The sequence below is a fragment of the Bacillus rossius genome, chromosome 1 (genome assembly GCF_032445375.1).
Source record: "Bacillus rossius redtenbacheri isolate Brsri chromosome 1, Brsri_v3, whole genome shotgun sequence".
NCBI classification, from domain to species: Eukaryota; Metazoa; Arthropoda; class Insecta; order Phasmatodea; family Bacillidae; genus Bacillus; species Bacillus rossius.
Genome location: NC_086330.1, coordinates 374,249,681 through 374,276,256, shown reverse-complemented (window position 1 = coordinate 374,276,256; position 26,576 = coordinate 374,249,681). Strand labels below are relative to the sequence as shown.

Below are 26,576 nucleotides of genomic sequence, written 5' to 3'. Positions count from 1 at the left end.
TTAAGGAATACATAATATTATAATGTATAAATAATAATAATAATAATAATAATAATAATAATAATAATAATAATAATAATAATAATAATAATAATGAGATGATAGTGAAAAGTATAACTTTAAGAGTTTATAAAAATGTGTCAGCATGAAGACATTTTGGATTTTATATCTCAGAACATGTTTGACATGAGATATCAACTTGGATCTCAATAAAACTTTGTAATTTTGTGGATTTCTTTAATGTAACTTCCTTCATAAAGGTGACTTTTTGGTTTAGTATTTAAATCATGAATTAATAAATGAGCAAATTATTTCTTTCTCTCTGTGTGCACTGTTTCACTTGACGTGAGTCTGTGTGTGCGGCAGGCGTACCCGGACCCGGAGTTCAAGCTGAACAAGGCCGCGATGACGGAGGACGGAGCGGCCGTGCTGCCCCACCTGGGCGTGGCCGGCCTGACCTACGGCGCGCTCCTCCCCGGCACGGCAGCCATGATCAACTGGCACAACCAGCAGTGCGAGCTGTCGCACATCCGCAAGCAGTGGCTGGTGGGTGTGTGGTCGTGACGGGGCGTGCCGCACGCTGGGCCGTCGAGGAGGCCCGGTTGAGCTCTCAGGGTGTTGACAGTGTTCGTAGGAAACCCTACAATGTATTCGATACACACAGATCACATGTACTGGTGGCTCGCTGTAGGAAAGGTTTTGATGGAGATTAAAAACGTACGAAAACGAGCTTCTACTGCGCAGCTTAGGTCCCTCCCCTTCTTAGCGATGGAGAGGGGAGTGCTACGGAAAGAAAACAAGAGTACGGTACACACCATACTAAAAGCATCACGCTGCTGTTGTGTAGTCGGTTCGCCTACTGTAATACTTGAAATATGTACAATTTACAATCCCTTTCTGAGCGGTTACTGTCGGAACAGCAAAACACTTTTATACAGTATACATTACACTGAAACCAAAATACATTTTCCAGTTTACTTACCTGCTGCAGTTCTTCAATGCCAGACAACTCGCTGTCCCTTTCAGAGTGATTTCTGTCATCACTGTAGCTATCGGTGTCACCTGAAGTGTCAGTTTCTTCGCCTAGGTTAATAATCACTTCCTCCACAGCGATATCAATTGCCCCTTCCTGTGTTCTATATCCGTTTTCAATTGTTTGTAAATGTGCACATACTGATTTCCATTTATCCTGATCTATCTCGGAGAACCGTTGATTGCACAAATCGATAGCACTTTTAATGTTAAAATCAACATTTCGTTGCGAAACCCATTGTTTAACGTCCGCCCAGATGTTTTTGATGGGATTTAAATCAGGGTGGTATGGAGGAAGACGTAAAACTCGGTGAGAGTGCTGTGACATAAGCTCGTCAATAACGTAACTCTTATATAGTTCTTTCTGTTTTTTTATTATTTCATACAACTCTGGTTTCAACTCTTGTCGGGCTTGAATGCAATACCCTTTTCATGTAGCCATGTCTTCATGTCCTCTTTCTTGGAGTTGGAGTTAGGACACTTTTCACAGAGTTTATTGTGATACGGTGCATTGTCTATTACCAGAACACTGTTTTCTGGAAGATTGGGTATAAGCTTCTCTAATACCCATTTTTCGTAATTAGTGGCGTTCATTTCATTGTGATAGTCACCTGTAGCTTGCTTTGAAAGCCACATTAACAACGCGTCCTTGATAAAACCCATTTTGCCACCTGCGTGAACAATTATCACTCGCTCGCCTTTAGATACTGGTTTCAACAGGCCTGCATTGCTTTCGTCACTCCATGATTTTGCTGTACAGTGCGAGCTCAGTATATACGTCTCGTCCATGTACACTATAGGCCTGTTTTGCTGCCTAGCTTCCTTTATCTCGTTTTCTTCCATCTAAATCTCAATTCCCGTACGATTTTTCGCAAGCTTGTTGCTCCTCCTTTAAAACCAATACTCTGTCGCTGTTTGGTCATACGAAAAAATGGACTGTATTACACCGATGACCAACATCACATGTACGGCAAAACAGATTGGTACCGAGTGTACCCGAAACGACGTCTTACCGGCCAGACTCCATGATGACGACTGGTTACATCCGCCTGCCGCCAGGGACACCAACTGTAGAAACTTGGTAGCCGGATGTGTTGCCAACTCACACAGTGAATGCAGTGAGGGCGGGAGATTTAAAACACAGGAAATGTCCTCGTCTACGCACTAGTGTGAATCAATAGCTAGGAAGTCTTAAGTATAGTTTTCTTGCAGAGCACCATACCGCACTGAACCATAAAAGTCACACACTGAATTTCATTAATTACATATATACACGATCAAACAGTCGCAGTTCTTGTGGTAGTCTTGGGATAGTAGGGGCGATTTTCTATTTATATAAAAATTGTGAATACTTCGTCGCACAACACACTTATCAAAATCATCAAGTCCCGTGACATGCTTTGTACGCGTCCTATGTTTGTTTGGTGTTACAAAACTTGTGCTTCGCCGATTGCAATACTCTGCATCTCTTTGGTAATCTGGGTAACAACATTTTTAGACACGCCTGTAGCCGCAGCAACACGTTTTCGTACTTCATCAAAAGGGATTATGGGCTCTTGAGCTTGTTTTTCATTTTTCATAAACTCAATTACATTCGCAATAACTTCTCGCATTTGACTATGCAGAACCTTGTGTTTCAGCTTCGAATGTATTGGAGGCATTGTTACGTACCTCAATAGAACGTGCACACAAACTCCGACAATTCTCACAGTACTCTGTTAAATACGTATAGTTATTCACGAACACAACACTACCACGGAAAGAGGAAGACTGATATATTCACGCACGATAGTAGTATACTAGACAGCCGTGCGCTATCGCTGGCCTTGGCAGGCACAACCAATCAGAGCACAGGCGCCGCTTGGACTCTCAAGGGGGGCGGCATTACGACCTGCGCGTCTCGAGGCCCTTCCTAGCCTGCGCGAGTTGTACAGTTGTGGCCACGGTAATGTTGACGAGTTTTTAGGATTTATTTATTTTATTTTATTTTTTAAATGGTGCATATTGACAAGTATATTATTAAGTAATATTTTGCCCCTGAGCACTTAGTTTCTCTCGATGGCCCTTACTTTGGACAGCTCTCTTTAAGATGTGATGAGTTTACCGATTTAAGGCTTTTAATGTACCTCATAGCTAAGTTATGATCTGGAGGCTATATCTTCTTACCACAGCTATGGCCACAGGGAGATTAACGTGGCGAGACTGGGGCGGACTAGGCAAGACGATACGGCGGTGGTTCCCTGTTGTCTTCTGCTGTGCGGAGGTGAAGGGACGACGTGCAACACTTAGTCCAGAACCTGGGAAGTAAATCTTCCAGAAGTAAAAAAAAAAAAAAAAATCCTCGACCTAACTGGGAATGGAGCCCGGGACCTTCAGCTCGCCAGCGAGAACCTCCGACCTCTGTGCTGACGTGGCAAGTCTCGCTAAGTTACAGAAATTTGTACTTTGGGCACATGCAGTTAGAATTGTAGCTGGTGAGACGAACTGGGTCCTTAAATATTGAAACCTATTTTTTTTTCCTTCTTGCTTGCTTTCTGCATTTTTCATAAATACAGTGTCAGAAAAAATATATTACTATGCCCACTACTGTCTTAATGTCCATACTACTACCACTACTAATATTACCATTACTACTACCACAACCAACACCACTACTACCACCACCACTATTGCTTCTATTACTGCCACAACCACCACCACAACCACAACCACCACCACAATCACCACCACCACTGCTACTATTACTACCACAACCACCACCACTACCACAACCACCACCACAATCACCACCACCACTGCTACTATTACTACCACAATCACCACCACACCTACCACCACACCCACCACCACTACCACAACCACTACTATTACTACCACAACCACTACTATTACTACCACCACCACCACCACCACTACCACTACCATCACCACTACTGCTACTATCACTATTACTACCACAATCACCACCACCACCACTGCTGATGCTACTACTACTACTGCTACTGCTGCTACTGCTGCTACTGCTGCTACGACTGCAGTTAAAGAAGTGCTTAGTGCACTGACGTTGGTAAGCCTCAGAGAGGTTGTGCAGAGCTTCCTGCCGTGAACGTTCCAGATCGACGCAGCCCTGACGGTGAACCCCAAGCTGAAGCTGAGCCCGCGCAACCAGGACGTGGTGTTGTTCGCCATCACTAGGATAGACCTGTCGCGCAACTCCTTGACCTGGGTGCCGCCCATCATATTCCAGCTGCACAGCCTGAGGTGCGTTCACAGGCACTCCGCAGCGCCCAATGCAGCAAACACTGAAGTTACTGCCATACCTTCCTACTGCATCAGTGTCGTCTGAGTGGCGGCTTCTAACAATCGAAAGAACGTGAAGCACGGGATATATTGTAATTTTGGATGTTTGGGATTCCATTAGGTATATTAAAGATATACCATGTTTATACTGGTCATAAATTAATAATGCACTAATGCACTCAATTAATTTAAGTATTTATAGTATGTAATTGTTATTTTATTACTCAATTTGTGTATCATTGTAAACACAAGTGTTTGGGATTACCTTCAAATTAACTATGAAATATTTAATTTAGCTTTACATTTCAGCAAGCACACATTATGGTTGTCTGTGTATAGCATGGATGCTGAAATACTAATGAATAAATTCATCACAATTTACAAGTTCAGAAACTAAAAAAAAAAAAATTTTTTGACTATATTTGGTTTTTTATTTTACAGTTTAATTTGGTTTTTAATTTTATGTAAGAAATTGAATTACCGCAATTTTTTTTTTTTTTTTTGTGTTTAGAAAGGTGATTATGTTTTGTCCAGGTACCTGAACTTGGCGCAGAACAAGATAGAGAAGCTGCCGTCAGCCGCCGAGGTGACAACCGTGAAACCCGTCACCAGTAGGAACGTCCGGAACTTGAAGAGTGACGTGTGCCTCAGGTTCAGTTACTCTGCTCCAGTTCTGGAGGAACTCTACCTCCAGGTCAGTCCTGTCGAACAGCTCGGAGGCAGTGGCTTCTGCCGTGTTGGTCTGCGTATTTTTTTTGCTGATTTCAACAATCTGAAACTCTACAGTCAGCCTATAGTCTCATCCTCAAAACTAAAATAACGTTGATAATACACATGAAATATGAGCATTTATCGCAAAGAGAGTAGTTGATATGTTTCAGGATTGTTAATGTACGCTGCAGGTGCTAACAGATCAGAACACCCATCCCTCGAAGTATCGCTGTTCGATTTGTGCGGTTTTTAAGTAACGACACCAGTAAATTTCTACGTGATTTGAAGTAGCGAGATCCTAGATTCGAAGTAGCGCTTGTTTCTTGTATGTGACTTTTTATTTCCGTGCACGCACAACGGCAACAGCTCTTGTGTAGCATCAAATACGATGCAACGAATTAATAATGTGACGAATCGACAAACAATATTTTGCTCGCTTTCGTTAGTAGTGTAGAACGTGGTATATTTAATTATTGCAATTGGGCGCCTAATTATATATATATTTTAAAAGTAATGCCAAAGTTTAGGAATTTTGACGTAACTAGTTATACCTTCCAAAATATTAGTTTTTTATTATTACCTTGACTTAACAGAACAAGCGAACATAAATGACATCTATTTAGGTAATCAAATAGTCTCATATATACTATATCAGTGATAGTTATCTGTATGCGGACATATATTCCTAGAGAGCCAAAATCTAAGTAAAGGTACTTCATACTAGTAAATAGTAATGTCTCGATTCACGTAACCTTACGTCTAGTTCAGTTGTTCGGATACACTGCGAACTCTGCAGCACTTGACATCTGGATAGCAGTAACCAGAGACAAGGACGTTTTCGACCAGCTGAAAACTACGAATACTACTGTTCTAGTTGTAAAATTAGATGACGACAGTCCAGCATCCTCCTCTGATCCTGAAAAGTCTTTATAATTAATTTGAAACGATCTCACCGACGTAGACCACATGGAACCTTGGATGTATGGTTGTCATGGTTGTGACGGGAACTCAGGCCTCAGAATTCTTGTGACAGCGACTGACGGCTCCGAACATCGTCCTTCAGGGATGGAAAGTACGAAGATTCGAACCCAGGATGGTCATGAATGTAGATATCAACCGAAAAGTAAGTTCATTCTTGAAGTTCGGAAAATCCATAATTCTGTCAAATTAATGCAGAATTTCATGAACCCAACTTGACGTCTACCAAAATAACGGAACTCCGCTGTAGTCTCTTCTTGTGAGCTGAACGGAAATGTAAAGAGAAGTACGACCCTCACTCAGTACGTATCTTCCTATCCAGATAATTTTTTCTTATTTTATTTGTTTTTTTTACACATCCATATTCCAAAAACCACTATCGAATGAATACCTGTTTATAGCAACCATAGATGAACTAACCAAAGCTGGAATTGAAAATCCACAGACTTATGCAAGTAGGAATAACGAGAATTTAAACCGCGCTAAAATATAGTAATGGTTTTATAAATGCATAGATAAAATAGCTTTGCAATAGCATCATTAATTAGATTTGAGGCTCTCTATTCACATCTTTCTCCTACTGTTTTTAACATAAAACCTTTTAAATAAATTACATCAATTTTGCACTCATAATCTCATAAAAAAAAGGAAAAAGAAAAACTGTAAACATAGTGACGGTTTACAGAGCCGCTCCAGATGATTGAATGTTAATTACATTGGAATTCTTGAAATCATCTTAATTTTTTTCTCAAATGGAATAATCTATGTACAATATTTCCTCCTAGTCTATGATAAGGTCTTTTTAACAGAAATCCATTTAGATGCAATAAACAAATAACTACGATCATAATGTTGCTCTTAGCTGTGAAGGTACAATGTAAAATTTACCAATTAAATTACGTTTTCACTTAGAATTACAAATAATCCTTCAAACAAACTTAAACATATAAACAGATACATTAATATATGACATAAATCATTATTCATTTCAATCAAAGCTTGAAGTTGGTTAGTACCCATTTTGTAATGTTGCTTAAAGTTTTTGTCTTACAACTGGATATATATTATATAATCTTGATGTTTAATCACTTCACAACTATGTATCTTAATATAATAGTGTCCACTTCTTATTTTCTGAAGGTATCGTGTGTCACTTTACACCAAAAATAGTTTATAAGTATTATAGTTTAGATAGTCTTTTCTTTTTAGCTTTATCTTTCAACTTGAAGACTAAACTACCTATTTGGCTCTCTCTAACTAAAATGCTTGTAGTCAACATATGACATGACAGTTAATTAACTATTACATATTAATATGTTTCAATTTACTATATAATAATTGATACATACAGAGTCCCCTCTTAATTGTTAATAATGTTCTCAAAATTATTACATCACAATTCATACTAAAAGGTAACTATATTTATCGGAATTCATGAAATAATTTCACATGTACGCAAATATTATGAATTGGTTTGTATAAGTGAAGTTCAACAAAGTAATGTTATATTGTAAGAATATGCATTCATTTTGTGGTACTCTCAGGAAAATAACAAGGAATTATAATAATAGAAAAAATGTTATATAGAAAAAAAATGTGTAAGATCAACAGGTGGGAACCAAAATCAAGAAACTATGGACAGAGACGTACATGTTTGTTAAGCGGAAGACAAATTTAACGTGCTAACCTTCTTCGTGATATTCGTGATACTACTATTGGCGTATGTTCTTCTTCCAATGGAATTTCTTACTAATTTGTTATCTTCATTTATGCAATTCTTCTTTGTGACATAGTGCCACTATACGTATAAGGCTACAAAACAAAAACAACTATATATATATCCTCACTACAACTTCTCTGTGGTGGGACTAAATAAACGACGGCGAATGCCTACGTTACAACGAATGTCTGCACTGGACGTTGCGCAGTGGACTTAAATCGTCGATATGCTCAATAGCAAAAGTAAACTGCCCTCATTGGTATTCATACTCAATGGACAATAAATTATTTAGCCTGTTAAACATACGTATTAGCTTTACTAAATAACATATTAGCATTGCTTATAAACGAAGCATTTGATAGTCAAAAAGAATACTTCCATGTTTCCTTCTTCTGCGAGGTAATTACCGCCAATAAGTAAGTATCTATCATTTATATGATAATTCACGAGGTTGCTGGTCGATAAGGCCTTAATTGAGTTATATTGTACTTCCCAATGGTCTCGTCACTGTCTAACTTCTGTAGCACATAACAGTTCTCGTTTATCTTTCCCTTATTTTGATATTACAGACTTGTAATTTTAATTTTGTCAAATTTACCCCTTTGTTGTCACTAGTGACCGGTGTTCGTGGTATCGTATCAGCGATCTCTACTAGTTTAACTGTATTGGGTTACTGGTAATGGTGGTAGGTATTTCCCGCGTAACCATTGAGTCCGATATCGCTTCTATGCCCTGCGGATTAGCATAGTAGACTGCAGTATTAATAGGTTCTTTCTTCTGAAACTGTGTAGAAAACTGAGTAGCTGACCGATCTGGTTTAGTATAAGCATTTACATGATCTCCTGGTATGGGGTTGTTATATATGTCATTTCTCGACTGATTAATCTGTAGTGAGTTACAGTGATTTCTGTTTAGAGCTTGTGTGTTTTGTGTAGGCTGAGGTATGTCGACTGAACGATTTTCAACAGTTCCTTCATAATATTTGAACACGCCTGCTTCGTTCCTATGTGCATGTTTATTTTCTCGCTGTCGAGGTGATCTAGAATGTTTATTCGGCGATGTCGGTGGAGTATTGTACGAACATTCGCCGCTCCAATTCCTTTGTGGTGTTGATTGTGGTCTATCATGACTTTGACGATATTGATTTTTTTCGGGTCTAGTGTACCAAGAATCATCCTGTTGTTTTCCAGATTCTTTTGAATACCGTTCTCGCTGTCTGTGATAATGTTTGTGGTTATTATACCACTCATTCTGATTACGTTTGGGCTTGTTATTACGCCATACTAACGTATTAACTTGAGGTGTGTGACGAGTGTTATTTTGTTTATCGCCCTCATTGCGACGCTGATTCCAAGGCTGGTGTACAGGGTTAGGTTTGGTATATATAGGTCGTTGGTTCTCCTCGCGATCGATGTTGTTCGTTCGATTCTGACGATCTAAACGTTCGTAAGCTAACAATTGTTCTCTAAAATCCGAAATATTCTCGAAATTTCGTCCGGACAAATGAAGCTGGTATCTCATTGGTAATTGTCCTAAGACCATTGCTACAAATTCCCCGTCGTCCATCTCTACATCTAAATATCTCGTTCGTTCGAACATATCACTCAAGTGTCCCTCTAACGATCTATTTCTCTTTGGATCAAATTTTTCCCCGTGTAACATCGCACGTAGATTTCCCTGTAGTTTCAAACTCCAATATTGATTTAGAAATAATTTCTTAAACTGTTCGTAAGATGATATGACATGATGATGCACTTCCCACCAATAGTAAGCTGTGCTCTTCAAACTGCTACTTAAACATTTTAATTTTTCACTTTCGGTAAGGTTAAAATGGGATGAATACTCTTCGAACGTTTTCAAAAAATTTCGTGGATTTTCGTGAGATTTAGCCGAGAATGTGGGCTTATCCTCCACCCAATGCCGTGAAGGATGGTTCAAAACTGATGTAGGATCAATCATCACAATAGGTTGTCCGTCAACTGTATGCACTGTTTTCCCTCGCGTTTCATTGCCCGTGATATTACTGTGCACAGGTATAGATGAAAATGTAGCACGTGTTTCTAATGGAATTGTAGTGTCTGAACTCGCAGTTGGTAGGTCTGCGCGTTGTAGTGAAATTCCTTGAACTCGACTCTCTAATTGCGCGATTCGGTGAGTTACTATTTGAATTTCGTCTGATGTATCTGTTTTGTGTTGATTTAGTTCCGTACGAACCTCTGCAAACTGATTTTCCGTAGTCCGAACATACTGCGAAATCTGTTCCTCTGTTGTACGTTTTGCAGTTTCTTGACACGTTGCCTCGGTGTTGACTAGGCGTTGATTTATGTCGGATATCTGTTCATCTACCGTTGTGAATTTAACCTTTACCGACTCGTTAAAAGTCCGTACTTCATTACGGGTTTCGTGTATTTGCGAAGCGAAATGTTGCACGACTTCTGTCATTCTATCATTTACTTTATCAATTTTATCAGCTAGCTTACGCGTTAACTCTTCCGACTGTCTACGCGACTCTTCCGACTGTCTACGCGACATCTCCTCCAACTGTGTACGTGACTCTTCCGACTGTCTACGCGACATCTCCTCCAACTGTGTACGTGACTCTTCCGACTGTCTACGTGACATCTCCTCCAACTGTGTAGTTAATAGTTGTGCGATTCGTGTCCAGTCATCTGCATTAAGTGTGCTAGTAACATTACTCTGTGTATTAGCTGTGGGCCTAGAAATATTTACATGTTCCGTGTCAGTTTCAACTCTTTCGACCTGTGGTTCTATGACAATCCCTTCACTAACCTCCATGTTTGCGATAGTGTTCTTGTCTGCCATGTCGTTTGTCTTGATAGTTTCCTGATGGGTGGGCCCTTCTCTACCGTTTTCTCCGTTATGTTTACGCCTCAAGAAATAAGTGGTTTCATCCATAGACATTATCTTTACCTATCCTTGCCTGCTAGTTATCCTGTTTCGTGGCCCCACGTTGTGGCAAAACTTTATTATCTCTGTAGAACGTGGTATATTTAATTATTGCAATTGGGCGCCTAATTATATATATATTTTAAAAGTAATGCCAAAGGTTAGGAATTTTGACGTAGCTAGTTATACCTTCCAAAATATTAGTTTTTTATTATTACCTTGACTTAACAGAACAAGCGAACATAAATGACATCTATTAAGGTAATCAAATAGTCTTATATATACTATATCAGTGATAGTTATCTGTATGCGGACATATATTCCTAGAGAGCCAAAATCTAAGTAAAGGTATTTCATACTAGTAATGTCTCGATTCACGTAACCTTACGTCTAGTTCAGTTGTTCGGATACACTGCGAACTCTGCAGCACTGGACATCTGGATAGCGGTAACCAGAGACAAGGACGTTTTCGACCAGCTGAAAACTACGAATACTACTGATCTAGTTGTAAAATTAGATGACGACAGTCCAGCATCCTCATCTGATCCTGAAAAGTCTTTATAATTAATTTGAAACAATCTCACCGACGTAGACCACATGGAACCTTGGATGTATGGTTGTCATGGTTGTGACGGGAACTCAGGCCTCAGAATTCTTGTGACAGCGACTGACGGCTCCGAACATCGTCCTTCAGGGATGGAAAGTACGAAGATTCGAACCCAGGATGGTCATGAATGTAGATATCAACCGAAAAGTAAGTTCATTCTTGAAGTTCGGAAAATCCATAATTCTGTCAAATTAATGCAGAATTTCATGAACCCAACTTGACGTCTACCAAAATAACGGAACTCCGCTGTAGTCTCTTCTTGTGAGCTGAACGGAAATGTAAAGAGAAGTACGACCCTCACTCAGTACGTATCTTTCTATCCAGATAATTTTTTCTTATTTTATTTGTTTTTTTTACACATCCATATTCCAAAAACCACTATCGAATGAATACCTGTTTATAGCAACCATAGATGAACTAACCAAAGCTGGAATTGAAAATCCACAGACTTATGCAAGTAGGAATAACGAGAATTTAAACCGCGCTAAAATATAGTAATGGTTTTATAAATGCATAGATAAAATAGCTTTGCAATAGCATCATTAATTAGATTTGAGGCTCTCTATTCACATCTTTCTCCTACTGTTTTTAACATAAAACCTTTTAAATAAATTACATCAATTTTGCACTCATAATCTCATAAAAAAAAAGGAAAAAGAAAAACTGTAAACATAGTGACGGTTTACAGTAGCTATTCGCTTCCTTGATTGCGTATTTATCTCCGACGACACCCTGTGTGTTCAGCCAACGTTTTTGTTACACCGTCCTGCATGTCAGCAACTCTGGAGAGTAAAGCCAGAAGCGGCGAGTCATGGCAGATGCGCATTTAGTAAACAGCAGTGTCAGGAATTACTGTTATACCTGGGGTAAAAAAAATATAGGCTAATTATAAGGTGATAAACAGACAAATACAGAATTTTTTAATGTTACGTTTAATTTATTAATGAAATAACCTGTGGAAGTGTAATTTAGTTGGACTTGATGACAATCACTGTAATCTGCTTCTAGTCAATATGTATATGATCTCATTTGGCTGATCGGTTTTAGACTTTACTCATGTTAATAATCGTACAAAATTAATTGCATTAAATTCACAGTCTTATTTTCTCAGTACATCGTAAACATGCAGCATCAGATACTGATTTCAGCACGAGGCTAATCGTTTTCTAGCGTTGGCGTCCCAAGGAGCGAAAGGAATGAGTGAATCGCTTGCTTACTTTAGTTGGGAAATGGTGTAAGCAGATCTTCAGAATGCTTGACAGTTATGAAAATTGAAAAATAAATATGTGTCTGCACTAAGATGTGAAGCGTGAATGGTTCATGTGTCAAGTAGATGCCTGTTGTTGTCCACTCTATAAGATAAGAATCTGCATGCTATATGGACTCTGTGCAACAGTGACATGAGTACAGTCACTAAAGACAGTCTGCCATATAAAACAAATGTAACCTTTAAGTTTCAGTCTTGTAAAGGTAATTTTTTTGGTTTAAGAAGTATCCCTGTTAATTTATCACAATTGTTTTTTTTTTGTTTTTTTTTTTCCCCACAAATTTGGTCAACAGATATTTACTTAATATTACTTAATATCAGTAAATGATCACTACTTTAACGTTTAACACACATCCGGTGACAAAATTTGTGAGTGAACAGCCAGTACTCAATAGCTATTGAGATTAATTTACGGGAGTCATCCTCAAACGGAAGAAAGGTGCACGTAGCGTGGCGAGCGAGCCCGCACGCAAGCAGGGAATCGTCGGTTGGGGGCTCTCACCCCAGCGTCTGGTCCCAGGACAACCGGCTGGAGGCGGTGCCGGAGGACGTGTTCCGGATGCCGTCCCTGGTGACGCTGGACCTGTCCAACAACAAGCTGCAGGAGCTGCCCTACGTGATGTGGCGCTCGCCCAAGATGAAGGAGCTCAACGTGGCCTTCAACCTGCTGCGGGAGCTGCCCTCCAGCCCCCCCGAGGTGCGTGCCCCCTCCGCCCTAACCACTACCCCCGTGTCGGGCTGCTGCAGTCACAAGTCATTCTTCCAAGTGTGACTTTTTTGCTGAAGGGGCTGCAATTTTCAAGTGTTACGAAAATTCCAATCGCATGAGGGGAATAGTTAGGTACTAGGTGGGGGAACCATAAGAGGAGGGAAATAGTTAGGTACTAGGTGGGGGAACCATAAGAGGAGGGGAATAGTTAGGTACTAGGTGGGGGAACCAGAAGACGAGGGGAATAGTTAGGTACTAGGTGGGGGAACCATAAGAGGAGGGAAATAGTTAGGTACTAGGTGGGGGAACCAGAAGAGGTGGGGAATAGTTAGGTACTAGGTGGGGGAACCATAAGAGTAGGGAAATAGTTAGGTACTAGGTGGGGGAACCAGAAGAGGAGGGGAATAGCCAGGTACTAGGTGAGGGAACCAGACAAGGAGGGGAATAGTTAGGTACTAGGTGGGGGAACCAGAAGAGGAGGGGAATAGTTAGGTACTAGGTGGGGGAACCATAAGAGGAGGGGAATAGCCAGGTACTAGGTGAGGGAACCAGACAAGGAGGGGAATAGTTAGGTACTAGGTGGGGGAACCAGAAGAGGAGGGGAATAGTTAGGTACTAGGTGGGGGAACCAGAAGAGGAGGGGAATAGCCAGGTACTAGGTGAGGGAACCAGACAAGGAGGGGAATAGTTAGGTTCTAGGTGGGGGAACCGGCAGAGGAGAGTGCGTCAGCAGCGACGCCACTTCCACGCACCTACTGACGGTCGAATGGGAAGATGGCAAGGTGGGGGGGATAGGTTCGTAGCGGAGCACGCTATATGCTAGTTGCAACGGCCGGAAGGGGAGACGGCAGGGGAGAGGTAGAATTGACGCAGCAGTGATGCTACGGAATTCTCGTAACGCTGCTTGTGTTTGTGTTCTCCTCAGTGTTCGTGTATCTTTTATTTTATTTAAGGTATCTACAATTTTATTTTTTATTTTTGTGGAAAATAGTTATTGATTTGTGCAGTCAAATTTATGAGTATCATTCACTTTTATGTGACTAGTGTGATTGAAAATGTATACAAGAAGTATAGACTTAAGAGGTTAGCTTTGTATGTGTAATTTATTTTTGGTATGTGAACACTGTGATTTGGAATGTGAAAAGGACTTACAGACTTGTGAGATAGACTTTATAAGTATAATTTATTTTTGATTGGAATTTTTTTTGTTGTTGTTTTATTTTAATCAGCTGGAGATCATGATTTAACATCATGCCTAAAAATAATAAAAGGGCAGAAGCAGATAAGAGGTATTATCAAAGGCAGTGTGGGAATAAAACTCTAAAAGATGTGCCAAAATGTGCCAGTAAACACAGAAAAAGAGTTTTTTTTTTTTTTTTCATTTGAGATCATACCCACATCCTTTCTATTCTGAATTATTTTATCTTTTTTGCTTTAGGGTAATATCTAAAAAAAAATTCACTTTATAGTATGCGAAAAACTAAGGTGAAAACATGTATCAGTGTATACATAGCTTATGGCAGTAAGCTTTCCAAGGTTGTTATATGCCTTTGGACAACTGATTTATTGCAAATAATAGAGTATTTAAAATGGAAAACTGATTGAACAAAGATCTATGACTACCACAAAACTTTTCACTGTCATTAAATAATTTAATTATTTGATTATGGATAACCCATTAATGTCACATACATTATTGTGACATCATTCATCATGTAACTAATATCAACATTATTGTTATCTCTTTTTTTATATTTACCCAGTTTTAGTACATTATTGGGACCAATATAACCATTCATGTTCATTAATGGACTATAAAACAGCGAATTGCACAAAACTATTTAATTTGGCGACCGATGTCGCCAGATAGCAAGAGTACCCGATAGCACCACTTACCACCATGCCTTTGTAGAACAACTGACTTCCGGAGGAAGCAGGGCAGCCAACTCACAGCAGCCAAGTAGCAGCGCCACTATCGCCAGCAGCGCGGCGCGCGAGATTCAAAACTCAAGTGTGTTGACCAATGCCAACAATGTTTATAATGTCCAAGGTCTATTTACACGGAAACTATACAATATACATAACATACCGCCCACCTTGAAATCACCGATTTCAACAGTCACAGGGGAGCGGGCATAATTTCACTGCTGGCCGTTTGACAGTGCCTGTGACAGTGCGTACAGTGGCCACTCGTGCCACGCCGTCCGTTCCATGATGAAGATCAACAATGCGCCCCAGCGGCCATTGCAGAGGTGGAAGCCTGTCTTCCTTGACCAGCACCATCTGGTTGGGGGCAAGACCTGACGCCCTTTTCTGCCATTTGCTACGTTGTTGCAGCGTGTGCAGGTAATCCCGATGCCAGCGATGCCAGAAATCTTGATGTAGTCGGGATACAAGCTGCCAGCGATGCAAACAGTTCATTTTTACCTGACGTAAATCTGGTTCGGGTATTGTCACTAACGGTTCCAGCGTCAGGAAATGGCCTGGGGTCAGAGGAGTGAAGTCCTTGGGATCCGCACTGAGGGGACACAACGGCCTTGAGTTCAACACTGCTTCAACCTGAGCCAATACTGTGTTTAACTCCTCGTACGTTAGGATCTGCTCTCCTATCACCCTCCTCAAATGGGACTTGAACGACTTGACACCCGCTTCCCATAAACCCCCAAAGTGAGGAGTAGCTGGCGGGTTGAAATGCCAAGTCACACCAAGATGTGCGAGCGATGAAGCCACTGTTGTTTGATGGGAAGACGACGTGAGGAGTTGTTGTAGTTCGGAGAGCTGATTTCGTGCCCCAACAAAGTTGGTGCCACAATCGCTGTAGATGTCCGAGGAACGTCCTCGACGTGCAATGAAACGTTTATAGGCAGCCAAAAACACATCTGTCGATAAGTCCGAGGCTAGCTCGATATGTACTGCCTTTGTTGCGCAACAGACAAACACGCATAGATATGCTTTCAGCACAGCAGCCTTGCGAAGACGGGCCATCTTAATCAAGAATGGACCAGCGTAATCAACCCCCGACCTTGAGAACGGTTTTACCTGCTGAACCCGCATAGCTGGAAGGTTTCCCATCAGCGGAGCAACTGATGATGGAGATGCACGAAAACAACGCACACAACGGTGCACAAGGTTGGTGATTGCACGCTTGTCCCCCATAATCCAGAACTTCTCCCTGAGAATGGCCTGGAGTGCTTGTATTCCCGGATGTTGATTAACTTCATGGTAATGACCTATGATCAGTCTTGTCAGGGGATTCGATTTAGGAAGAAGGGCTGGGTGCTTCTGCTCAAAGGGCAGATCCGAATGAGACAGTCTGCCGCCCACCCTAATCACTCCCTTGGAGTCAATGAACGGTAGCAATCTACGAAGTTGTGGGGAGGTGATTTGATCCTTCTTCAAGGCAATTAAATCACTTCGATAGCACATGGACTGAACATAACGTATCCAGAACTCTAGGGCAGTGTTTAGATCCTTCGATGACAGCTCTTCTATGGCCCGTCCTTCCAGTGGATGACGACAATTGTTGATAAATCTGAACAAGCAGGCAGTAACACGCAACAGCCTTGTCAACCGACTGAAACGTTCCAATAATGTGTCCAAGTCCCCAGGGGAGATAAAAGTTCCCAATGCCACTACCTTCCTTTCAAGCAGGATTACGTCAGAAGCCTTAATGCACGGAATACCTTCAGGCCACTGGTCCTCAGCCTTCTTCAGCCATGAAGGGCCAGACCACCACAGAGGATGAGATACAATTTGTGCTGGCAGAAGCCCACGGGATCCACAGTCTGCCGGGTTATGTTCAGAACGAACATGCTTCCACCATTCTGGACGAGTTAGCTCTTGAATGTGACTAACCCGGTTTGCCACAAAGGTCCTTAACTCATGTGGAGAAGAGTTTATCCAGGCAAGAGTTACCTGTGAATCAGTCCAGGCAGTAACCGAACTGAAGTGCAGTGTCGCTCCATAGGCATCAATGACATGGTGAAGCAGGCGAGCCAACAAAAGGGCCCCACATAGTTCTAAGCGAGGCAGCGACTGAACCTTGAGTGGCGCTACCTTCGACTTGGCAATCAGCAAGTGTACCAGAACTGTACCATCAGGGTTGTCAATGCGCAAGTACACAACTGCTGCGTAACCAATTTCGGAGCTGTCCGAAAATCCATGCAACTGGTAGGAACCTCCTGCCTGTCCTCGAATCAGTCGGGGAATGGTAACTGATGACAGTTGTGACAGCTGAGTGTTGAAGTTCTTCCAGTTGCTTAGGATGTCATCCGGTGGTTCAGTATCCCAGCCCAGGTTCCGTGCCCACAAGACTTGGATCAGGTGCTTTGCAAACATACTCAGTGGGGTGAGCCACCCAAGAGGATCAAAAATCCTAGCCAGATTTGACAGGATTGTCCTTTTTGTGGCATTGCCAGAACTAGGCTGTATCTTGTAGGAATATGTGTCCGACACAGGATTCCATTGCAGACCCAAGACCTTAATGACACAATCGTCCGAATCCAATGAAAATGGTTGTGGGATCTCAATATCCTCCACTGGCAACCAATCCAGAAGAGCTTGGTGGTTGCTCATAAATTTGCGCAGCTTGAAGCCTCCTTTTCCTAGGAGTGTTATAAGCTCCCTCTGAATGGCCAAGGCAGAATCAACCGAATTAGATCCAGTGACAACATCGTCAACGTAGACATCTGTAAGTAAGACCTGTGATGCAGTTGGGAAGTGCTCGGTTTCATCCTGTGCCAATTGTTGAAGTGTACGTAATGCGAGAAACAGTGCTGCAGAGACACCATAGGTTACAGTCTTGAGACGATAATCCTTCACAGGTTCAGCATCATTAAACCTCCAAACAATGCGCTGATAATCCTGATGACGAGTGTGTACACCTATCTGTCTGTACATCTGTTTGATGTCACCAGTGAAGACTACTACATGCAGACGAAAACTCAACAATAGGTCAACTATGTCCCGTTGAAGCCGGGTGCCAGTAAAGAGCGCATCGTTCAGCGAAACACCTGAAGAGCTCTTGGCGGATGCATCAAAAACCACCCTCAGTTTTGTAGTTGAACTTTCAGGTTTAACCACACAGTGATGGGGAATATAATACGACTCTGACGGAATCTGTGACTCTGTTACTTCTTCCATGTGACCACTAGCTACATAATCACTCATAAACTCTGAATACATGGCCTTCAATTTGGGATCAGACTTGAGACGATTTTCAAGACGAAGAAATCTGTTAAGAGCCTGCGGCCTTGACGCACCCAATTTCAGAAGAGGTTGCCGAAAGGGCAGTGATACACTGTAACGCCCATCTCCAGACCTCAGATGAGTTTTACTGAACCATTCCTCACATTTGACATCTTCAGGAGACTTGTGTGTTGTCGCAGGAAACTCCTCTAATTCCCAGAACCTTTTTACTACCTCATCCAAAGGAGGGTGTGAAGTGAGAAGAGAGATACACAAAGATGTTGCAGTCAATGATGGGACTTGTGTGTCCACCTGTCCCATCAGTATCCACCCAAGCACAGAGTCCAGAGCTACGGGAGAACCGTCAATTTTGGCCCCAGTAAGGAGTCTAGGAACTAACTCTGCACCAATTAACAGATCAACAGGACCAGGGGTGTCAAATGCAGGGTCGGCAAGTTTCAAATGTGCCACTGCACCACGGACCCTGGCGCTCAGCTTGGCACTTGGCAAATTGGAGGTGATTCTCGAAATTACAAATACATCTACTGCAAACTGGGGGCTCGTGCTACCAACTGGTGCCATAACAATGGAGGCGCATGACTTGGCCACATTCACTGAAGTGTTAGCTAAACCTTGTACTGGTAGATGAGATCTTCTACGAGTAAGCCTCAATCTTTGCAGACAGCTCTCTGTGACGAAGCTAGCTTGGCTGGCAGTATCCAACAGAGCCCTCACGACCATTGGAGTTCCACTTGAATCAAACACGTGTACCTGTGCTGTTGATAATAACACTGTTCTTGCTTCACTTGGTAGAGCGGCAGCAACTGCAACAGTTGCAGGGTTTGGTTCAATGAGTGTGGTTTAAGCATCCTTGCCCGGACCAGGGTTGATGGCTGTCTGTTGCTCGAAGTGCAACAGAGAATGATGCCTGGATCCACAATAACGACACGATGATGATGAACAATCCTTGGATGCGTGAGATGGTGACAAGCAATTCAGGCATAATTTGTGCTCCTTAGCTATCTTATATCTGTCCTTGGGACTACTCTTGATGAATTTAGGGCACTTAAAAACAACATGGGTACTGTTACAAACGCAACATGATTGTGGAGAGCTGACCAAACTTTTCACAGATTGACGAGCCTGTCTCCAGCTTGGCATTTGGTTCCTTGACTGTGTAGGTCCTGCACCTGGAACATGTGACCGAGAAGCTGTCACAGTTTCCTGGGCCCGACAATGGGTTTCGATAAAGGACAAAAGGTTTTTTACAGTTGGAAGGGCATCGGTTTGAGTAAGCTCCCACTGTGTTTGAAGGACAGAGTCTAACCGCTTGCACAAAATAGGAAGCAAAATCAAGTCCCATTGGTCTACAGGGACATCCAGTGCCCTAAGGGCCAAGAGGTTCTCGTTTACAATGGTTAACAAATTGCGCAGAGCCTTGGGTGAGTCAGACGCAGCCATTGGGGCCTTCAAGAGGGCCTCTACATGGACTGAGACAATTAGCCTCTTATTCTCGTAGCGGCCAACAAGAAGCTTCCACGCGACCTCGTAATTTGCTTCAGAGATCGGCAGAGATTGCACCATTCCAAGTGGTTCCCCATTAAGGGCGGTCTTGAGGTAGGCCAGTTTCTCCACTGATGATAGATCAGCATTGTTGGCTACCAGGGTGATAAATAAATTAGAGAAATTAGCCCACTGTTGAGGGCTCCCATCAAACTTGGGAAGAGAGATTTTTGGAAGAGCCACACGAGATTTGCTCACCTGAGTAGTGGGTGTGCCTGGTGATACTACCTTGACCTCCTCAATGGCTTCCAATGTTGACATCACTTCGAAATATTTTTCTTCAAAGTCAGCCAAGCGTGCGGTGTGCGCCTCAGCATCGAATCCATCTTCGGTCGTTGCGGTTGTTTCAACGATGACGAAGTCCGTTTCGAACCTTTCTCGGACGCAGTGAAGGTCGCGCGCTGTGGCGCGAAACAAATTTATTTTTGAGCTATCACTGGGAACCATCTGCGCGAGATCAAAGGCTCGCTTAATACGACCTTCAGCAAGACGGATGCGCACCAGCGCCGACTGCCCTTCAGCCATGGTGATTGACTACCGAAGGGTTCAACGATCGTTTTCAAATGAAACGGAAGACATAACCTCAACCTAGAGGTTAGAGTCGTCGAACGAACTAGTTAACACGTTTCAACCACAGCCGAGACACTGATCGCTGCTCCCGCCAACCAAATAACGAGCACTTCAGAGTCACAAACTGTTAGTCAATGTGCGAGAATTCACTTCACACGAGGCTAACAACGCCGCGATAGCACGAACGAAAAATTACACAAAAAACGAAAAAAAACGAACGAAAATACCGGAACTAGATCCGGCCCGGAGGACCAAAAATGTTCATTAATGGACTATAAAACAGCGAATTGCACAAAACTATTTAATTTGGCGACCGATGTCGCCAGATAGCAAGAGTACCCGATAGCACCACTTACCACCATGCCTTTGTAGAACAACTGACTTCCGGAGGAAGCAGGGCAGCCAACTCACAGCAGCCAAGTAGCAGCGCCACTATCGCCAGCAGCGCGGCGCGCGAGATTCAAAACTCAAGTGTGTTGACCAATGCCAACAATGTTTATAATGTCCAAGGTCTATTTACACGGAAACTATACAGTATACATAACAATTCATAATCCACTTAAGCAAGTGCTTAGTAGTGTAGTCATCCTGATTTGGTTAAAATTAAAGATATTTTTAACCAGTTGTAATTGATGTTTTTTACCTCATAGTGTAGGGTACTTGTGGTTTAATTTAATTTTCTAAACATTTTTTTTCAGCAAGGTCATTCGCGACAGTAACTGAACAACACAAATCAGGGATGTCAAGACAAGAATCAACCATGTACTTTAACTGCGCCAGTCTCGCATGTTGAATTTTTTATTATTTTTTTTGCACTTAGACAATCTTTCTAGGACATACTGTCTGTTTGGCTGGATCTCCTAACCTCTGTAAAATAAAATAAAAAAATGAAATCTTACCATTTGCGTGAAATGATTTCAGGAAACCATAGAAAACCAATGTCAGGATGACTGGACCGGTACTTAAACCCGAGTGCTCTGATATGCAAATCAAGTGTCTCACTACAGCACCACGTTGCTTTGTAGTTCGTGTCATATTCCATCCCATGAAAGACTGTACTCTTTTGACGAATCCAAGTGACACATTTAGCTGTCGTTCCACTCAAATTATTCCATCAAATAAAATTGAGTACTTTTTTTTTTCTTTCCCCAAAAAACAAGGTTACGCAAACATTTGTCAGTATTTTTTCCCAGAAACAACAGAAGAATACTCATCTGTAAGGGCTTGCATTTTTCGCGAAAAGACTTGGTGACTAGCTGAGAGTTAAAACACTGTAGCATGGTCCGTGTTTCATGATTGGTCGAGTTTATTTCAGGTACACGTCAGCACACCCATCACAGTAATTCAGAGAACCGTGTACGTCCTAAATGACCCGGTCGAATAAGGCAATGGCTTCTCTTGTTGAAGGCCGCCAGTCACAAGGATGAAATACCTGACGCAGGCATACCTCACTGTGGTCTAATGAGAGTTCAGTTTTTTTTTTGACGTGATAACGCCTTATAAATCGATGAACGCCGGCTGCGCGCACGAAAAAGCACGACTCATTGCCACGTTCCGCCCGAGCCGAGCGTGCAAGAACCGGCAAACCACCACGTAGAGAAAATCTTCTGTAACATCAAACAGGTTGAGGCGGGCTTTTTTAACTAATTGTTCACGATTATATATTTAAACAAATTATTTAAATTAAATTTGCAAAAAAAAAAAATACTGTAAAATAATATTTGAAAATTGAAGGGTATGAAAATTTTCATCAATGTTTTCTTATGACGTTATCACGTAAAATTATTGTCCGTGAACCGACTTTACAGACAGCCCCCCCTCCCCCTTTTTTATTTTTTTTTTTTCGTGAAATACGCCTGGCCTTTACTCACGGGTTAAACTAGCGGTAGAGCCGGGTGTGGGGAGAGTGGGACAGGGGTGACCGGGACCTCTCGCACGCTGTCGCCAGCACGACGCGGCCGGCGCGGCGAGCGGCGAGGCAAGCGACTCCGTGGGCAGCGTCTCGGACGTCTCCGAGTCCGTGGAGGTCTCCAGCAGCGTGGACCTGTCGGAGGACGGGAACCTGTCGTCGGACGAGCACGCGACGGACACCAGGCTCCTGCATCCGTCCTCGTTCGTGAAGTCCAAGTCCGTCAGGTGGGTTTCGCTCGCTCAGTGCGTTGTGTTTCGCTCAGCGCACCTTGCTGCCCGTGCTTGAATTTTTACCTGCGGATTTAACGTTCTCAAATCTCCTCCGTGGTATAAATCATTATTATTTTAATGTCAGAGCCAAAATATTTATTTATAAATTTCTTCTATCAATATCATTTTTTTTGTTACTTATTTGTATTTATGTACTACATAGATATCTTTACTAACTACTTACTGTGTGAACACAAATTTCAATGAGTGTCATCTTAGCTATACATAGTTCTTTTTTTCTGTCCAATACAATATATTTTCTGATGCAACCCAAAGCTTTTGCATACCATTTACTTTTTGCATACCTATCAGGTTTATCATAACTCAAGCTCGCAACCAGATATGAGTCATTCGAGTCTTTCTTTTATTATCTGTTTTCTTGTATTCAAAGTTATATTATTAATTCCCAGTTCACATTTTTAAATGCCTTTTTTTAGTTCTTTACCTCTTTTTTATATTTAATTTCCTCTTAAATTTGAGCATGTTTCATAATCAAGGAAGTCCTTTAACGATCTGGGGTTTGCAATAGCATTGCATATAAGCTCCTCTAATAAACTTGGTTGTCTTATATCCGGGTGGATTTGGTGTTAAACATATTAGTTTCAAAATTGATAATTTTAAATTATATGATTTTTTTTAATTTGCCTTTTTAAAACTCATATTGGTTTCAATGGTTTTTGTATCATAACAATTATTTATAAATTACTATTGAAGATTTGCCTTTATTAAAAACAAAGTTCTTACTTTAAGAGATTTCCTAAGACTCTGAGATAGTGTTTATTGACAGTAGTAGGCTACTGCAGTTGTAGTCATTCATAAAAAAGAATAAAATTCGAAAAGTCAGTGACTTCGCAGGGTAAAATATTTACTTAAGGCAGTCCATTAAATGTCGTACTACTTGTTAATGAAGCCAGATTTTGAACATTAAAATACAGAAAGTTTGTTGTGGCCGAGACCTCGGTTGGTACGGGTCCCTGTCTCCCTCCCGCGAGCGACGTTTGGAACCGGGGGAGGTTGGCTCACCGCAGGCCGATGGACTTGCTCCACCACAACGTGTGGAGCCGCAACGTGGAGGTGACGGAGCAGATCATGCACAGCGAGGAGGGCAGTGACGCCAACTGCTCGCAGCTGTCCGCCCTCAACCTGGCCCACAACCAGTTCACGACGCTGCCCGCCGCGCTGCCGTGCCTGGCCGTCAGCCTCACGCGCCTCAACATGAGCTACAACAGGTGAGGGCCGGGCGTCACGTCCCGTGGCGAGCGCACACTGGCATGACTCTACTTCGCGAGCACCGAACTGGTACCCACTGTGGTCTCCAGGCCTGTGTGTACACTAGTTCTTTGAGGCGAAGCGAATGTCAAATCAAATGTTTTAAATACTGTTCTTGACAAAGTTTTTCTACACTTTTTTTATTAAATACAGGTTTGAAGTAAAAAAAATTAATAGTTTAACATGTTTAATGTTTGAACTGATTAAGTGATCAACCAGTTTCGCCCTTTTAATGACTGCAGACAATAAAATATAAAATAATATAACATTATATTAATATTAAGCGTTCATAAAAGCAAACAAAGTGCCTCCTTGTGATTTTTTTTTTTAAGAAACCAACTTTATTAAAGCAAAACGTACACAACAACACCTTGGGCCTTTTACAGTTTGTCTCACAACATTAATGCACAATCTTGTTCCATGTATTCATTACAGAGTTGTTTAGGAAGTGTCTTCTTGATGATATTAGATATTATTTTAATAATCTACAAAATAGAACAATAAAAAATAAATTCCTCTACAGTAAATTAATTTTCTGTTAGTAATTTGCATCTGATTTTTCACTGACATTATTGAAATGTATATGATACAAACAACTCGCTGTTTATTAATGTGATGCAGGATTTTAAATATCTATAGACATAAGTCTGTAGTTTAACCACTATTGATAATGTATCATTTCAAAGTTTGGTCAAACAAATGTATTCATTATGTTTATCAGGCTGGCAGTGTTGGTTACGCAGTGTTTATTAAAATGATAACAGTGCTGACTGTATAATTTGCAGAAAAACATTTTATAGTCAAATTTTCATGATATGTTTGTACGTTGAAATGTGTTTGGTTTTAGTGTATCTGTTATTTTGCAAGATGGACCCATGAGTAGAGACCGGAAAAATTCACGAATTTATTTCACGATAGGCTAAAATACAAATAGTTATACCTCAGTGCTGCCTCTGCTATTGGCTCACAACTCACCTGGATGACTCTGGGCCAATGAGAAAAACCCGACCAAAGCTTTATACGAATCACAGGCTGCTACGTTGGGACGTCTTACAAGACAGCAGCCGATGAGTGGGTGGCATTTGACAGAGTGTACGTAGAACTATAGAGTTCATCCTAGAGGTCATTGAGCCCGCAAATTTTTCCTGTCCCTGCCCATGAGACAGGGAATAAATGTAATGTGCGACAGAAGAAAGGGTTGTGACTCGGACGAGATGTTGGTAGCAGTGTGTGTGCCCGCAGCCTGCGCACGATGGGCCACATCACGTCCTACCCCAGCTCCCTGAAGCAGCTGGACCTGTCCCACAACCAGGTGTGCCTGTGGCCCACGCTGCCCCTGGTGGAGGGGGGAGATCTGGTGGAGCACTCGGTCACCATGTGCTACTGCCCCGGGGACAGCCTGGCCGCCAAGATGCCGGCCAAGATGCCGCTGCACACCGGTGAGCTCCTTGGTTCCTCCGTGCCCTCGATCCTCACCGAGTCAATCAGCCGAGCTCAGTCAAACTCACCCAAACTCAACAGAGCTCTCTCGAACTCACCCAAGCTCGTTCTTCCACACTTAATCTCACCCAAGCTAATCCAAGCTCAACAGAGCTCTCTCGAACTCACCCAAGCTCGTTCTTCCACACTTAATCTCACCCATGCTAATCCAAGCTCAACAGAGCTCTCTCGAACTCACCCAAGCTCGTTCTTCCACACTTAATCTCACCCATGCTAATCCAAGCTCAACAGAGCTCTCTCGAACTCACCCAAGCTCGTTCTTCCACACTTAATCTCACCCAAGCTAATCAAAGCTCAACAGAGCTCTCTCAAACTCACCCAAGCTCGTTCTTCCACACTTAATCTCACCCAAGCTAATCAAAGCTCAACAGAGCTCTCTCGAACTCACCCAAGCTCGTTCTTCCACACTTAATCTCACCCATGCTAATCCAAGCTCAACAGAGCTCTCTCGAACTCACCCAAGCTCGTTCTTCCACACTTAATCTCACCCAAGCTAATCAAAGCTCAACAGAGCTCTCTCAAACTCACCCAAGCTCGTTCTTCCACACTTAATCTCACCCAAGCTAATCAAAGCTCAACAGAGCTCTCTCAAACTCACCCAAGCTCATTCATCCACACTTAATCTCACCCAAGCTAATCCAAGCTCAGCAGAGCTCTCTCGAACTCACCCGAGCTCATTCATCCACACTTAATCTCACCCAAGCTAATCCAAGCTCATCCAAGCTTAACAGAGCTCTCTCAAACTCACCCAAGCTCATTCATTCACACTTAATCTCACCTAAGCTGAGCCGAGCTAAGTCATATTCACCCAAGCTTAGCAAAATAACCCAAATTCACCCAAGTTCACACAACAAGCTCACCAAGAATTAAAGTATCATCAACAATCAGTTACAGTTAAAGGTCTTTATCCAGCATTTTCAGGACCTTAGCATTGACAGATTAGAAATTTCACCAAATCGTTAAACATTAATACTATTAATAGAGATTTTAACGGGAATGCCGTACGTGAAAAATTTAAACATGAAATGTCCGAATGTAAACCCACTGGGAAATTGGAAACAACGTACTGAAGTGA

At 42.0% G+C, this 26,576-nt stretch overlaps 1 protein-coding gene across 8 annotated transcripts in view; it reads left to right on the top strand.

Moving 5' to 3' along the window:
- Positions 1–26,576, top strand: part of LOC134528516 (leucine-rich repeat serine/threonine-protein kinase 1) — a 193,720-nt gene that overhangs the window by 98,395 nt on the left and 68,749 nt on the right. For all 8 annotated transcript variants that reach the window (XM_063362195.1, XM_063362197.1, XM_063362200.1 and 5 more), the window contains 7 exons: positions 367–546; positions 4,148–4,293; positions 4,867–5,026; positions 13,043–13,219; positions 22,500–22,687; positions 23,761–23,961; positions 25,244–25,440. In XM_063362195.1, the coding sequence (XP_063218265.1) occupies positions 367–546; positions 4,148–4,293; positions 4,867–5,026; positions 13,043–13,219; positions 22,500–22,687; positions 23,761–23,961; positions 25,244–25,440 (1,249 nt within the window). The remainder of the gene's footprint in view (positions 1–366; positions 547–4,147; positions 4,294–4,866; positions 5,027–13,042; positions 13,220–22,499; positions 22,688–23,760; positions 23,962–25,243; positions 25,441–26,576) is intronic.